The following is a 14,585-nucleotide window of genomic DNA, read 5'->3' as shown; positions in this document are numbered from 1 at the left end:
TGGACTACCACATCCTTAAATGTGTTTTCCACTCTTAGTATAAATAAACAGGAATCAGAAAGAGATGAGCTATGACTTAAAGATTACAATAGTATCCTTTTTAGTGAAACTGATTTTACGTCCCAATAGCAATATACTCTGGTTAAAATTGGTGGAAATTTTGTATCTTTCACCATACCATAATCACAATAAATATAAACGGTGATGGTATTCACAGGTTACATAAGATTACAGATGGCAAATTGAAAATAAGGAATCAAATAGGTGGCATTTGGAGAATGTTTCAAGTGTCTTCATCTTCCTAACAAATATTTAATGTTAAAGTACAATTCATTAATGATAAACCTGATTTTAATAGCACCTGTGTCCCATGATTCTGCAACTGTCTAATCAATGATTGCCAACCTGCTTCATAAATCAGGATAAACGCTTTAAGAAAATACACCTGTTGTGTTACAAAATGTCTCCTCTAGATTGTCACAGACATCCTCCTTTTTACCTTTTAACGGTTATCTCCTTTTCTTTCTTACTCAAATGGTGTTTTGTAAATGTCTGTAAATGTCTCATTCCTCCAAACTCTGAGTCTGTCTTCCTTCCTCTGACCACCATTGATCCTTGCTTCTGAAATCTTCTCTGACCTCTATCTACCCCCAGCAATTGGCCTTGTGTCCCAGGGTAGAGGACACTGAGAGCTCAAAACAGTTGGTTTGGGTTTGTTCCATGTGTTTTCTCAAGTTGACTGGTTACTGAAAAGCCAGCTATCATGTGAAAATGTGAGTAGACTATAAATTGGCCCCATTCAGCAGGCTAATCAATGTTATTCAGAGGTTATAGTAGCTACTGTAATAAAACAATAATCACAAAAATAATTTAAATGGTTTTATTAAGTCAAACAACAATTGTAGAGATCCTGAGTATTGCTTTTTTAATACAACCATAGTGAAATTAACAAAAGAAGTACTCCACCTTTTTTGTTTTGTTTTATACATCATTTCAGATATTTGAAAGAGATTTGCAACAGTGCCTAAGATTGTGCCTAATGTCTTCTGAACAAGACCCCTCTTCACCACCATCTTCCCATTTATAAATCCTAAATTGGAGGGGGAGCCTTTTTGCTTTTTTCATTTCACAAATGATTGCTCAACGCAGAATGCAATACACCAAAAGAAGAAAATAGTCTTTTTTTAAGACCTAGGGAAAAAGCTACTACTCTTAAAATGATCACTTCAAAGTAACAGACATCCAAATTGATGTGGTTTTCTCTGAAACCTCATCAGTAAATCATTTCTTGCACAGTAGGTTCGGCATTAAGCCTGCATTTAGGATAGGTAGTGTTATGGAGGACTGGTTGCTGCATACCAACGTCAGTATCAAGTTCTTCATCAGGAATTAGAGTCTGTCCCAGATACCAAGCAGGACAACACTGGCAAGAAAATAAAAAGTGAACTGTAGACAGGTCAAAACAAGCCACATTTTCTTACAGAAAAAAAAGTCATAAAATATTACTTGGATATGTTATCTTAAATGACTAGTTTATAATAAAACAAGAAGGAACATCTTATTTCTAGCATCTTATTTCCAAATGGTCACTACACAGATTGTATTTTCAAAAAGCAACTCAGACAACACACATAGCCTACTAGAGAGCAAATATTATAAACTTGCCATTTGTTGAAAGGTGTTTTATAGCTGCTGTAAAGCTGCTGCTTCTCTCAGTCAGCAGATTAGCAAACCGGTTGAAGGGGTATCACATTAGAAATAGGCACAATTGCTTAGTCCCTTAGCTGCTTTAGTTTTAACTTGTTAACTTTTAACAGGAGCCTCTCTAAAGTTCAAACAAGTTGTGCTCCTGAGTTAAGTTGTTATTAGTCCAAGTTGTGGGAACAGTTCTCTCTTCAAATGCTTCCTGCAAACATAAGGGTTTTTGTTTGGTTTGGTTTGGTTTGGTTTATCAAGACAGGGTTTCTCTCTGTAACCCTGCCTGCTTTGGCATCCTCTGTGTAGATCAGGCTGGCCTTGAACTCACAGAGATCCGCCTGCCTCTGCCTCCAGAGTGCTGGGATTAGAGGCCTGAGCCACCATGCTACCACCAGGCTAAATGTAAGGGTTTTCAAGCTGTACATTTCAAGAGTTACATGATAGAAGCAAAACCTTCAGCGAGAAAAGAGGTGTCAACAAATACAACTAGCTGTTTTCCAGAAATTCTATTCACATAACTCCTATTGAAAAAGTTTACCTATAAAGTGACCCAAAGACCCCCTTAGGTATCCCGAGGAATCCATTCATGAAAGCATCTTAACTTGATTTTAAAGTCAACTGAAGAGAATCCAGGCTCTATAGTACTTAAAGAGAAAAAACCCCAACTGTCTAACCCCTGGCTAACAAGTTCCCAATGTAAAAAAAAAAAAAAAAAAAGCTTCCCCCCCCCCAAATTTGATATCAAGAGATTTAACCAGAAAACATTTCAGGATTCAGACGACAACACGAAAAAATAAAGTATAAAGCAAACACCTTTTACTTCATTTGATCTCTCAGAGATGTCAGTAGATTTATTCCACTGTGGTCATGTAGGGTGGCCAAGCTTGGGAAGGAAACTTCACCCACAGGAAAGGGGAGGGGGGAATGAGCTTGGTGGCAATTTCAAAACAAGTTTTCAATCTGCTGAAGAGTCTCCAACTCCTTTGACATGCAGAAATCACACATAATAAAAGCACAGAAAATACTACCGAGCATGCTAATTTTAATTGCCCAGAGGTTTCCAATGCAAAACACTGCAACTTAAATGCATAGTCCAAATTCTTGCTCCAAAGCCGCTGTCTTTGTGCATTGAAACGGAGGAAAGACAACGCCATCAATTGTTCTCTGCAGATAAAGGCACTGTTTTGCAGATTTCCCCCAGATCAGTGCCAGACTTGCTAATGACCTGCCCACCCACCTGGGGCCCTTCCCAAGGTGGCCCTCAGGAACTTCCCCACATCTTCCCTAGCCTGAACACTTGATAGTGGACAACTCCAAGAGAGTTAGCTGTCCTTTCGCTTGGATGCTGGTCTCTAGGAACACACCTAGAAGAAGAATTCCTGCTGCTTATTTGCCCCGAGGAGAGGGGAGTCAATAAATTACACCTTTAAAATGTCCTTTTCCTTATTAACGATACATATGCAAATGAATCCGTAGCATTTTTATGTTCAGACAGGAGCTGGAGACCCCAGAGTTTCACATTCCTGCATGAAGGCAGTTAAGCAGAAATTGAATGGAAGTTTTGGGTATTTCGGTCCCCTTTTCCCGTTAACCTAAGAGTACCACACACAAAAAACATTAACAGTGCTGATTTTTCGTAGGATCCTTTAAATGAGTTACACAAAAACACCGAGGCCTGGGGAAAGTGTAGCAAATGAACTCTGAAAAGGTGCAAGTGGGTTGACAAACCTTCGTTTCCCTCCAAATCGCCTTGACCATTGTCCTGAGAAGAGAACACATTGTCCACTGTTGTTCGTTTTTAAGGACTCGAAGGTGCTGTGGATCCCAAAACGGACAGGGTTAACTCGCATACACACACTCACACACCACAAGAAGGGGGAGGAGAGAGGGATGGTTTTGTGTGTGTATGTGCCAGGAGCTTCTTCTGGTGGGTCTTGTGCCCCAAATTTTGTGAGATCCCCAACTCCCCCTAAAAAAGCACATCAATTTCCCACCAGCGTGCCCAGGAAGAACTTCTTCGCTTCCGTTTTTGTCTGTTTGTTTTTAAACTGCGTTCAACTGCCACGACCTACATTGTCCCGCGAGGCGCCAGCGCTGAGAAATAACCCGAGAATTTCAACGACACCACAGCGCGGCAGCCGGGCAGTCTGCGTTGTGCGGCGCTCTGCGGGGGTTCGCATCCGGCCGCCATGTTCCGGACTTGAGAGCCGCCCCCAAACTAACCCTTCTTCCTACGTCCCTCTCTTTTCCTCCCCCCCAACCCCCGCTTAGCCGAGGCCGCCCTCCCCGCGAGGCTGCTTTCAACCCCACCCCCACTCACTCGCCGCAAAATCCTACTCGACGGCTGCAAGGCAACGCGCCTGCGCACCGCATCCGCGGGGGTGGGGGTTGGGGGAGTCCTATGGTCCCCGGTCTCGACTTGAAAAGGCCGAAGCCACGGGGAGCAGGGGAGGGGTTGAGGCCCGAACCGGAGCCTCCTCTTTCCTCCCTGCGGGTCCCCGCTAAGGCCCCGCCGAGCTCTCACACGTGTGCGCTAAAAACCCACTTCAAAGTGTGTTCCCAGTGCAGAAGAGGCCCCTTTTGGGTCAGCTTCATACTTAGAGCAGGCCGCCTTTGCAGGCCAGAACCTCACCGCCTCCTTCCCTAGCACCGCAAATGCGCTTGGACGGTCCAAGCAAGAGGGCATTTGCGGACTGATGCGGATGCAGCAAGCGCCCTCTGGGTACCACCGTCCTTACCCCTACCCCCACCTCCAGTGGAAAAGGAACACAAAGTTTGCTGGCAGCACTATGCTGTAGCCTTCGGAGCTCGCCATTGTTTGGGCTTGTATTGACCCCAGGTCGGGATTAGGCAGAGGCTGATTTCTGCTTTACAGCCCCGCCGGCCTAATGAGGCCGAGAGGCGATGGGGCGCGAAGCGTCCGAGGAGCCCAAGGCGATCTGCTAGCTTATGGCCGCCAAGGGCCCTGTTGGTGGAGGTCAAAGGGTCAGCGGGCAGAAACCTCGAGAGAATTGACCCTAGGAAATCAGGTCCCCTCCTCCCTGCCCAAACCTCAAGCGGAGATTTAGAAGAATTTGGGTGTGTGGACAGGGCCTAAGGGCTCCCCAAGGACCACTGAAACCTCTAGCATCATCACCCACCCAGCTAGAGGCCATCGGAGCCTTGGCCCTCCAGGACCTGTGACAGAAAACAAGTTTAGACACTAGTATAGCAGGACCCTCCTTTCAGATGGTGGCAGAGCCTTTCTTTGGACTTTTCTGGTTTGGTTTGGGTGGATTTTTCTTAGGAGGAAAAGGAGATGTGGAAGGCAGGGGCAAAAGAGGCAAGGGGAGGTCAAGCAGAAATGGAGAGCACACCAACTCTCCTGCAAGGCTTTGGGAACACTAGGTCACCCTTCACAGAACTTACTAGACAGTCGTGCTTAGCCTGGATGCTGATCTTTGAACCTTTCCAACCTGGATGAAGGCTAGAGTTCATCTGTCATGCTTGGAAACAGCTACCGCGAGCGCGCGCGCGCGCACACACACACACACACACACACACACACACACACACACACACACACACGGCCTCCTCTGCCCCCCCCTCCTCCACCGCCCTTAACAGTTAGGACTTTCATGCAAGCCCACTCATTTTAAAGGAGTAGATTACTAAGGACCTAGCTTGGACTTTGAGCTTCAGCATTTGTTACTTGGATTGCGTGTGGTTATTCTTTAAGTTACTTACTTTAAATTCAATATAAATATGCATTCCCAATGTCAGATCATGGGCAAGAAAATCAAAGGATTAAAAAAAAAAATCAAGTTTTCTTTGTAGAAAAATTGCATAGAGCACATTTTTGAAAAACTTACTGTACCCAAATCAAGATGTAATCAGGAGAAGCATATGTTTTATAGTTATTAGGTTATCATCATTGTTATTTGTCAACTTCCTCCCATAGGACACTCACACTGCTTTTCTGTAAAAATCTGTTAGAATTTTTTCAAGCCACTAAGAAAACCCAAGCACTATTTCTGTCTGCTAATGAGATATTTCTTGTTATTTAACTAATGTAAGCAAAGGTTTTAGCCAGTGTACTCAGCCTATCTGTACTTATACTCAGGGTTAGGATTGGGGTCAGCAGGGAGGGAACTCATGGGAAAAACAGTAAATTGTGGAGGCTCATTGATTGTGCAGAAGAAAGGCTGACCATTTACATTTCACAATGACACAAATTATTTTTTTAAGAGGCAGTCTTATGAATAAAAACCTTTCTGAAAAATTGCTGAGCATTTAAAATGGTCTCTGATTTGTATGAGGGGGCAAGCCTGAAGTATGGATCAGGCCCAAACCCCTCAATGTCAAGGTCAAGACTGGATGGCTGTGTTGGGTGTGGTAAAAACTGACCCAGTTACCTGGTTACCTGCTCATCATGAGTGATCATCCCAATTTCTGTTTGTGGCATTCAGATGAATATTAGCAAAGTGAAGTGCAAAAGACAGCATTTCTCACTAACAAAATATTGCCTCCAAAGCAATTTATAATAAAAATGGTCAGTAATTAATTGTTGACAAAAAAATAAGTAGATAACAAAACAGATTGTTTTATTGTATCCAGGGAATCAAAGTTTGTTTTAAATCACCAGAAATTCTCTGAACATTTCAATTTTAGATTGATTTATTTGAACATGGGAAAATATTGGGCACCAAATACAAAAATGTTATAACATAAATACGATGTGCCAAGACTTTATTTCTTCAAAAAGAACAATCAACAAAATTCTAGATTGAAAATGGTTATATAATACCAAATTGCCACCAAAAACTGAGAGAGCATGCCCCTTAAAGAGAAAGGGGTACTTAAGCCTATTCATTACATTTCTAAATACTTTACAATTCTTTATCTCCACTTTTCTGTTATTCATGCAGAGATTGGGATCTCAATAACCAACAGCACCCCAAAAAGGTCTCCAAACTCTACCCCCTTCAACAACCCCAAAATAGTAATCAGTTTCTTTTCCGTAGACCCATTGTAAAAAGAACTGTTTGTCCAAATGAGTTGCTTCACTGAAGATTAAACGGATTGTTAACATTTTATCACAAAACAAACAACCATTTTTCATTGTTACTGATTTTAATGGAAAAATGCTCTTAACATCTTTGCCTACAAGTAATGAACTTTAAAAAATAACATATTTTGCAAATGTTTTAATTTCCACAGTATCATTTAGGAACTGCTGCAGTTATTACACTGCTATATAAATGTTATGAATAATTGTGATAATTATGAATTGAACTATGTACAGCAAACAAATCAGCCTTTACCATCCAAAATTTTAAGACTATTTTAAAGAAGCACTTTAACCATGAGAAGCACTGTTAAACTGGCCTTGCTCATTGACATTATTTCAAAGGTGTGCTATCTTTTGAAAATATAGAGAAGCTAAATAGATTTGATAGGCAGATTAGGTAAGTCATAGATACAAACATATAGGTATATGAGTGATCTCTCAATAGCCATGCATCCTGCCATAATTTTCATTTTTATGCAAGGTGATAAAGAACTAAGGGACATAAAACTAATTAGGTTCCCTTCTGTTTATATATGTAGGGCAGGGATGATTAAATCCAGCTTCTCAGGCTTTGAAGTACAAGATTGAGACGTCATGGCCACTACGTGAATTGATCAGTATTATTTGATTTGCATGCCGAAAATCCAGGACAAACACATTTAAACTTGCAGTTAAACAACCATCTGAGCTAGAGATTAAGAAAGGAGGGTCCTTCCCAGATGGAAACTGACATTGTAAGGAATCTATACTGCAATAGAAAAATAATTTAACAATTAAAAAAAGGGATCTGAGTGAGTTATAAATACCAAGAAAGAAGATTCAATTTACTCACATCTCCTCTTTGTAGGAGGCTGTTACAAAAGAAAAAAAGTCAGTGTGGTTCAAAAATTGTAAATTGTGTTCCTTTTCTCAAAACAATAAATGTTTAACACTAAAGCAGAATAATCAAAAGCTGTACAGACTTTGTTAGAAAACATTTATCCATAAATATTGTTCAGTTCCCGGCACTTGCAGCAATAATTAAATTACAAACGATAAATATGGCATCAACGGATATGTATTTACAAAAAAAAAGTTATTACAAAAGGCAACTGTATACTAAACGTCACAACCTGTGTAGAGTAACATCATATCCTCAGCCTGAAAAAATACTGAACAACACCTTTCGGCCCCATTAGACGAAGATACATTCACAAGTGTAATGCTTTGAAGAAAAGTTCAAGACATAACAGGACTTTGGCATGGTTTAAGACTGTGAGAGTTTAAACAATCACCACTAAGGCGAAGAAGAATTTCCATCAGTTTAACATCACCACCACCAAGCCTTTGATAACTTCCTCAAGAAACACGACAAGTGTTAAAAATGATTTGAAGGAGTTTCAGAACAGGGTGTACAGAGAGCAAGAGGAAGGGGCAGGAAGAGCAGTGAAAAGATTTTGTCGGGAAAAAAATCCTCCAAATGACAAAACATATTTTCTAATCCTGAGAAAAAAGGGCATGGCTACTTTTGGATCTTGCCCAAAACCTTCCTGAACAATTGCAGTTACCAAGATGTAGCCCTATATATGGCCTCTTGCTTTAAAACTCCATTTCCATCTGATTTGTCTCAGTTTTCTTTTTTAAATGCATTTTGGTTGTCCTCAGACGTACCATTCGTTAAAATTGGGAGGAAGTCCGGGGTTGTGGCTGGTGCTAGTTTGAACTGCAGAAGGGGTTTTAGTGGTATCTTTACTGTTTGCAGAAGCTATAGCGGGTGGAGTGGAAGATTCATAGCCTGAACTGGCAGCAGGGGAGGAATCTGACCCTTGAGATTCATGAACCTAAAATTAACATGTATATATTATAATGAATATAATTCCAACTGGCAATGTGCAAGTAATAATAAACAAATAAAAAACCCAAACAACAACAAAACAAGAGCAGATTTCAATACTGTAAGAGCAAGACCGCCCACTGACCCACTTAAAAGAGAAACGTGATTTAAATTTTTTTTCCATATTACTGATGTCTACATACCCCTAGCATTTAAAAAAAAAAAAAAACGGGCTGGAAAAGAAATAATGGATTCCATTTTAGTCGTGCTACTTCAAAAATGCTTTCTCCGTGCGTGGAGTGGGCAAGTAGTTATTCTGCGGGCCCTATGAAAATAAATAGTCACTCCAGATTTCACTGCCAGCCTTCGGCCTGGGAAGGCAGGTAGAGGGATGAGTGGCACAGGGGTGGCTTGGGGGCTGGGGGCTGTGAATTCCCACACAAATGTGTTGGAATCAGACTGCCTTCCTCCTCGGCCCTATTGTTTTATCGGAAGCCGAGGAGCAAATGGACCCTGCCTCGGGTTCGGCGCATCCACTTCTGATTCCCACCGTGGGCTGAGATAGGAAGAGATGACCACTGAAGCCTCAAGCCCTGGCGAGCTCGCTTAGAGCTTCCCAGTAAACAACTGATTGTTCCCTCCACCACTCTTTCCCCCTCCCAACTCTGCTCTCTCCTTTTGCTCCCCCCCCCCCCACCTCCACCCTCCACCGCTATCCTCAAAATGGGTTCAAGGTGTCAATGCTGGAGCAAATCGGATTTAACGTGGAGGACAGAGGGTTGGCAGCGCGGGCGCTTCCGTTTTGAGGCCCTGTATCAGACCGAATGTTTACAAACCGCCAACCGCTAATAAAGAGGTAATTACCTTCATGTGTTTGCGCAGGGAGCTGGGGTGTGTGTAGGACTTGTCGCACACTTTGCAGATATACGGCTTGTCCGAGGTATGCACATGCATGTGCTTCTTGCGGTCGCTACTGTTGGCAAAGCGTCTGTCACAGCCTTCGAATTCACATTTGAAAGGTTTCTCACCTGCAGAAGGCAAAAGTGCAAAAGGAGGAGGGGAGAAATACAGTTGTACCCAGAAACCTCTCAGAGTGCTACAGCAGGAGATTGAGGTCCGGCAGGCAGTCTTTCTGTAGTAGGAAGGCCGGACTGTACAAGAGGATGTGGCATGTTTTCCCCGGAGAAAGACCCGGAGCATTGATTGAACTCGCTGGGTTGGAGAGTGGGGATCTGAGGCAGGGGTAGAGCAGGGTCGGCCCAGAACCTGATCGTCCCTTTGTTCTCTCTACACAAGAAAGCTCCGGAAACCTCCGAAGTTGGCCCTAAGTTGTGATTCCACTCCAAAAGAACCAAGGCTCTCAGTGTATGGGCACATCCCGCCACCACCTCGGCGGAGTAACCAAACTGGGCTGGACAATGGGCCGGGCATGGGACAGTCCTATCTGTCCCCTTCTTTGTGTCTTTTAATTTGCCTCTTTCAAATGTGACGATTTTGCTAAGTCTGACAGTCTGACTAATTTTCGGAAAGAGAACCAAAGCCATGTTACAAGAGGTGCTTCTGAGCAAGCCACGGAAATTATAGTGCTTTTTCTACTTTAGCTTTCCTCCTGAGGACTGAACTGAACCTGGAACGCCAAATAAAAATAGTTTGACAAAAGTATCAGTCATTTAATTAGGAGATATGCCAATCAAGTGTAAAAAGGAACGGAAGCAACCAAAGTTAGTTTTCATTAGCATTTCTATGGTTGCCTCCTTCGAATGTATTTAGAGAGCTAAGTCGCTTGTAAGCAATATACTCTCAACACTTTCGGAGTCTCTTCCTAGTAACCCAGAAAAGAACACAAAAAGAGGTGGCGCCAGTTGGTTCCTGGGCGCAAGAAGGTCCCAATTAGTTCCTGAGACCACAGCAGTCTGCTTGGGAAGTTAGAACTCCGCAAAAGCGCCGCAGGTTCCCGGAGGGTGAGGGGTGGAGAGAGGCTGTGACAGTGCTTCTTTACTGAATGGCCTCGGAGGGGCGCCGTCCCTCTGCTCGGCCTCCACCCCCCTCCCTGTGTTCAAGTCTTCTTAGTGGCGGGGTGCCCCGGGGGAGGCCCGCGCCCACCTGTCTGCTCCCCTTACCTGTGTGGGTCCTCTTGTGGATCTTGAGGTTCTCGGAGCGGGCAAAAATCTTCCCGCAACCCGGGAAGGGACACGGGAAGGGCTTCTCGCCTGTGTGCACTCGGATATGGTTGACCAGTTTGTACTTCGCCTTGAAAGACTTGCCTTCGCGGGGACATTCCTCCCAATAGCAGACGTGATTGTTCTGCTCCGGGCCCCCCACATGCTCCATGGTGACATGAGTAACCAACTCGTGCATGGTGCTGAAGGTCCGGTCGCAGCTCTTCTTGGGCCGGCTCAGCTGAGCCTCCTCGATCCACTTACAGGACAGCTCCTGCTTGATGGGCTGCCGCATGTAACGGAAGAAGGCGCCCGGCCCGTGGTGGGCTGCCACGTTCACACCCATGTTCATGTTCATGGGGCTATAGTTAGGGAACTGCGCACTGGCCGCATAGGGGTCCGTGCGCGGGCTAGCCACCGGGCGGTATGGGTCTGCACGGCCAAATAGCTCTCCGCGCAACCCCAAATGGACCTGGTTGTTGTCCACGTGCCCTGTGGGCGACGGATGCCCAGCGCCCTGCTCATGAAGCCCGGGAAAGAGCAAGTAGCCAGGAGGCTCAGGAATACCAGCTGGAGCGTGAAGACTGCTCGCCGAACCAGCGAAAAGCCCGTGCTGCCCGCCCCCGGAGGCTGCCTCGCTGAGCCCAGAACCACGCTGACGGAACAGAAAGTCGCGCGTGGAGTTGAAGGCGGCAGAGGCAGCACCGCCATAGGTTGGCACCTGGCTGGCGTGATGGTGGTGATGGTGGTGGTGGTGGTGGCCCAGGGCGTTGGCATAACCTGAACCTTGCGGTGTGAAAGCTGAGCTCTGGCCCGAAGACAGATCGTGAGCGGCAGCTGGGCTCAGCTTGAAGGCGGCGGCGGCAGCAGCCGCGGCCGCCGCGTGGGTTGAGTCCCCGAAGGGATTCAATCCCATGCCTGCTGGCTCGCGGTTAGGCATCTCGTGGTGGCGCGGCGCACCGAAGCTGCCCACTCCCAGCCCAGGGAACTGCGGGCCTCCGTCCAGGAGCATCGTCATAGGTGGGGCGTTCTGGACACAGAAGATCCGGCTGAAGTGAGCAAGGGTGTAAGCGAAGGAGGAGATCCCTGTAGGGCCGTAGTCGAAGAGGGATGGCGGCGGCTGAAGACTGCCCGGAGACCCCCTAGGCGCTACCCGGAGCTGCAACTTTCCCTGGCTGCGAGAGTCTCCTGCAGAGGGACAGGAGGGAGGAGGGAAAGAAAAAGGATTGGGGGTGGGGGGAGTGATGGGAGAGGAGGAGGGAGGAGAAGGGAGGAGAAGGGAGGAGAAAAGACTCAAGGACTAAATTTGCTTAACAAACTAACAGGAGCGCACAAAGAAAAATAAGCAAAATAATAAGTGGAGGGCGGGGTTTGTCAATCCTGTCCCGGACACCCCTCCTCTACTCAAGAGCGCGGAACCACGGGGCCAGAAGGCTCCCTGGGTACCGGCTTTCCAGCGCGACTGCACCAAGCAGTGGACGCGGAAGGTGGCCAGCGGGCAGGCAGCCGGCAGTAGGCAGGCTCGAACCTCGCCACTTGCCTCGCGAGTCCAAGCCTCTTCACCTCCAGAGTAATGTCCTTGGACTGATAAAGTCAATCACTCACTCGCACATAAACCAAGCGGGAGGCTGGGCAGCGCGCACCAATGGGGAGGCAGCTGGCCTGGGATCACCTGACCCCCGGCCCTGCCGCCCATTGGCCACCTCCACACTGATTGGCAGTGCGAAGCGAAGAACATGGCAGCCGCTGCCGGGCGACCGCAGCTGATTGGGCAGCCGCGGAGCGCCTGGCAGGTGAGGCGGCGGCTGCTCAGCGTCCCCAAGTGGGTTCTGCGGGGCTTTTGAGGCAGTAGGGAACTGGGGCCAGGCAATGGCAAGCGACGGGACAGAGCTGGGCCTCTCTCCCTGGCTTGGCCCTACTCCAAGGCGGTCCCAAGCACCCTTCGCGCTCTCAGTACCCGCTTAGGCTAAAGAAACTCTTTGACCTGAGAAGATAGTTATCGCTGCCGTTCCTTTTCGGTCCAGGAGACACTCCAGTGCCCACTTGGGACCCTGCTGCCCCCCACCTTGAGAACGTTTTCCCTCCGTATGTGCCGGGAACAAATTCCTACATGAGTGGGGCAGATCCTTGTCCCAGACCAATTTCCACCCCACATCCCTTTAGAAGATCCCGGACCCAGGCCGGGTCAGCTCCCCTCTGCTTGCGCCGCAAACTAGATGTAGTCCTCCGCCGTCCAAACTAGAAGAAATGATTGTTATTAGAGCCAACCTCCGGTACTTCGGAGTCAGGCTGTGTGTGACCTTGTGGTCTGTTGCGGCTGTACTTGCTGCTACTCAGCCTTATTCCCCCCATCCCGCTCCGCCCTGTGATACTACAGACACAATACAACAACCGGGTATAGCACAACCTAAGCAAACAGCAGGAAACGTAAGCGAAATACAGAAAACAAGCACACCTCACGAAACACGCGTAACGTACTAAATAAAATAAGCGCACACAAGACAGTATCAACACTAAATACAGCACAGTGAGCATACTGGACGCATACCAGAAACATGCAAAAATGTTAAATATATGAGAAAACAGCCTACGTACACAAAACACAGTAGACAGTAACTGATTTCCCTGTGGCTGAATCAACAAGCTTTGAATCCTCAACGTTTTGAAACGCAAAAGTGGAAAGGACGACTGGGGTATGGAATTTTCCTCCTCTTTTAGCACCCTGGGCTTTGCTGTCTTCTATGCCTACCCAGAGAAGCACCTAGTGAATTACTTTACAAGGGGTTGTGTTGGAAGTGGCCTTCTTATCCCACTACTGTTCTCCTGGTGCGAGTGAGTTTGTTTGTTTGTTTGTTTGTTTGTTTGTTTTCTGAACAAAATAGCCAGAAACAAGGCTATAAATCCACCCATGATTTGTCCGGCGAAGCACTAGCACAAGATGGAAGAAAGTGAGTAGGAAGAAAAGGCTGAGCGATGGCTGTGGTTGTCACATCTCGAGCAGGGCAAAGCCCCCAAAGTCTGCCTTGAGGGAGCCTCACAGCCTAGCCGCCATCTCTTTGTAGGAAACAACATCTGATCAAGTTCAGAGGCGCCAGGAGAGACCGCCTCAAGCAGCGCTTTCTAACTGCTGCTCTTCGGTTTCTGCCCTCCTGTCTAACTAATCTGGCCAACACTTCACCTTCTATGCTAGTGTGCCAAGAGAAAATGCTGCTGGCACCACATCTTATAATAGTCACCCCTCCATATCCAATTCACCCCATTCTCCTTTCACATTCAGAGTCCTCTCCCCAAGTTGGACGTTGAGTTCACTGCTGACTTAAATTACTGCATCCTCTGCAAATAAACTCTCCAAAAAAAAGTGGTTTCATTCTCCCTCTACTGAGTTTCTTTGAGGGGGGTGGGGAGGTCTAGAGAATAACAAATATGCTTAAATCATGCAAATGAATTCCGTGGAGTCAGGTTTGCAAAAAGAGGACTGCTTTCCTTCCTTCCCCCCTTCTCTTATTTTTTTTTTTTTTTCTTAATTTCTTCCTGAGCATTCCTCTACCTCTCCTCACCCCTACCACCCCAGGACGTGGAGCTGCTTGGAGGAAAAAGTTTTGATGCCGTCGCTGAGCAGATCCTAGAGAAAGCCATTCTAGAAGCTTGGAGATCAAGGGAAGGCGGCTGTTCCGCCACCGCGGCTGCAAGAGTTTCCCGGATAAGCGAGGGTCTTGCAGGATTTGAAATCTAGGCAAGCCACCCGGGCAAGGGATTGTAGAAGTGGGCTGGCAGCTGGGAACTAGCATGCCTCTTTTTGGGGAGGAGTCTCGAACGCGGAGCAGGGGTATGTTGCCGCAGCTGACCTACCCGGTACCCAGTGTCC

The 14,585-nt window shown here is 46.3% G+C and overlaps 1 protein-coding gene across 2 annotated transcripts; it reads right to left on the bottom strand.

Annotated features, from left to right (window-relative positions):
• Positions 1 to 973: 973 nt before the first annotated feature.
• Positions 974 to 12,293, bottom strand: Zic3 (Zic family member 3). 2 transcript variants are annotated; one of them, XM_051142150.1, is made up of 3 exons: positions 10,682 to 12,293; positions 9,426 to 9,589; positions 974 to 1,423 (listed from the first exon to the last, which is right to left on the bottom strand). In XM_051142150.1, exons 1-3 carry the CDS (start codon positions 11,736 to 11,738, stop codon positions 1,274 to 1,276), a joined length of 1,371 nt encoding a protein of 456 aa, XP_050998107.1. In that variant the 5' UTR covers positions 11,739 to 12,293; the 3' UTR covers positions 974 to 1,273. The 2 variants fall into 2 exon arrangements, with proteins under 2 accessions (XP_050998107.1, XP_050998106.1); XM_051142149.1 differs by lacking the exon at positions 974 to 1,423 and adding an exon at positions 6,388 to 8,568.
• Between the last annotated feature and the right edge of the window lie 2,292 nt (positions 12,294 to 14,585).

Source organism: Acomys russatus, chromosome X, assembly GCF_903995435.1.
Source record: "Acomys russatus chromosome X, mAcoRus1.1, whole genome shotgun sequence".
Taxonomy (NCBI): Eukaryota; Metazoa; Chordata; class Mammalia; order Rodentia; family Muridae; genus Acomys; species Acomys russatus.
The sequence above is the reverse complement of the archived record's forward strand: the minus strand, read 5'-3'. Positions and strand labels throughout refer to the sequence as shown.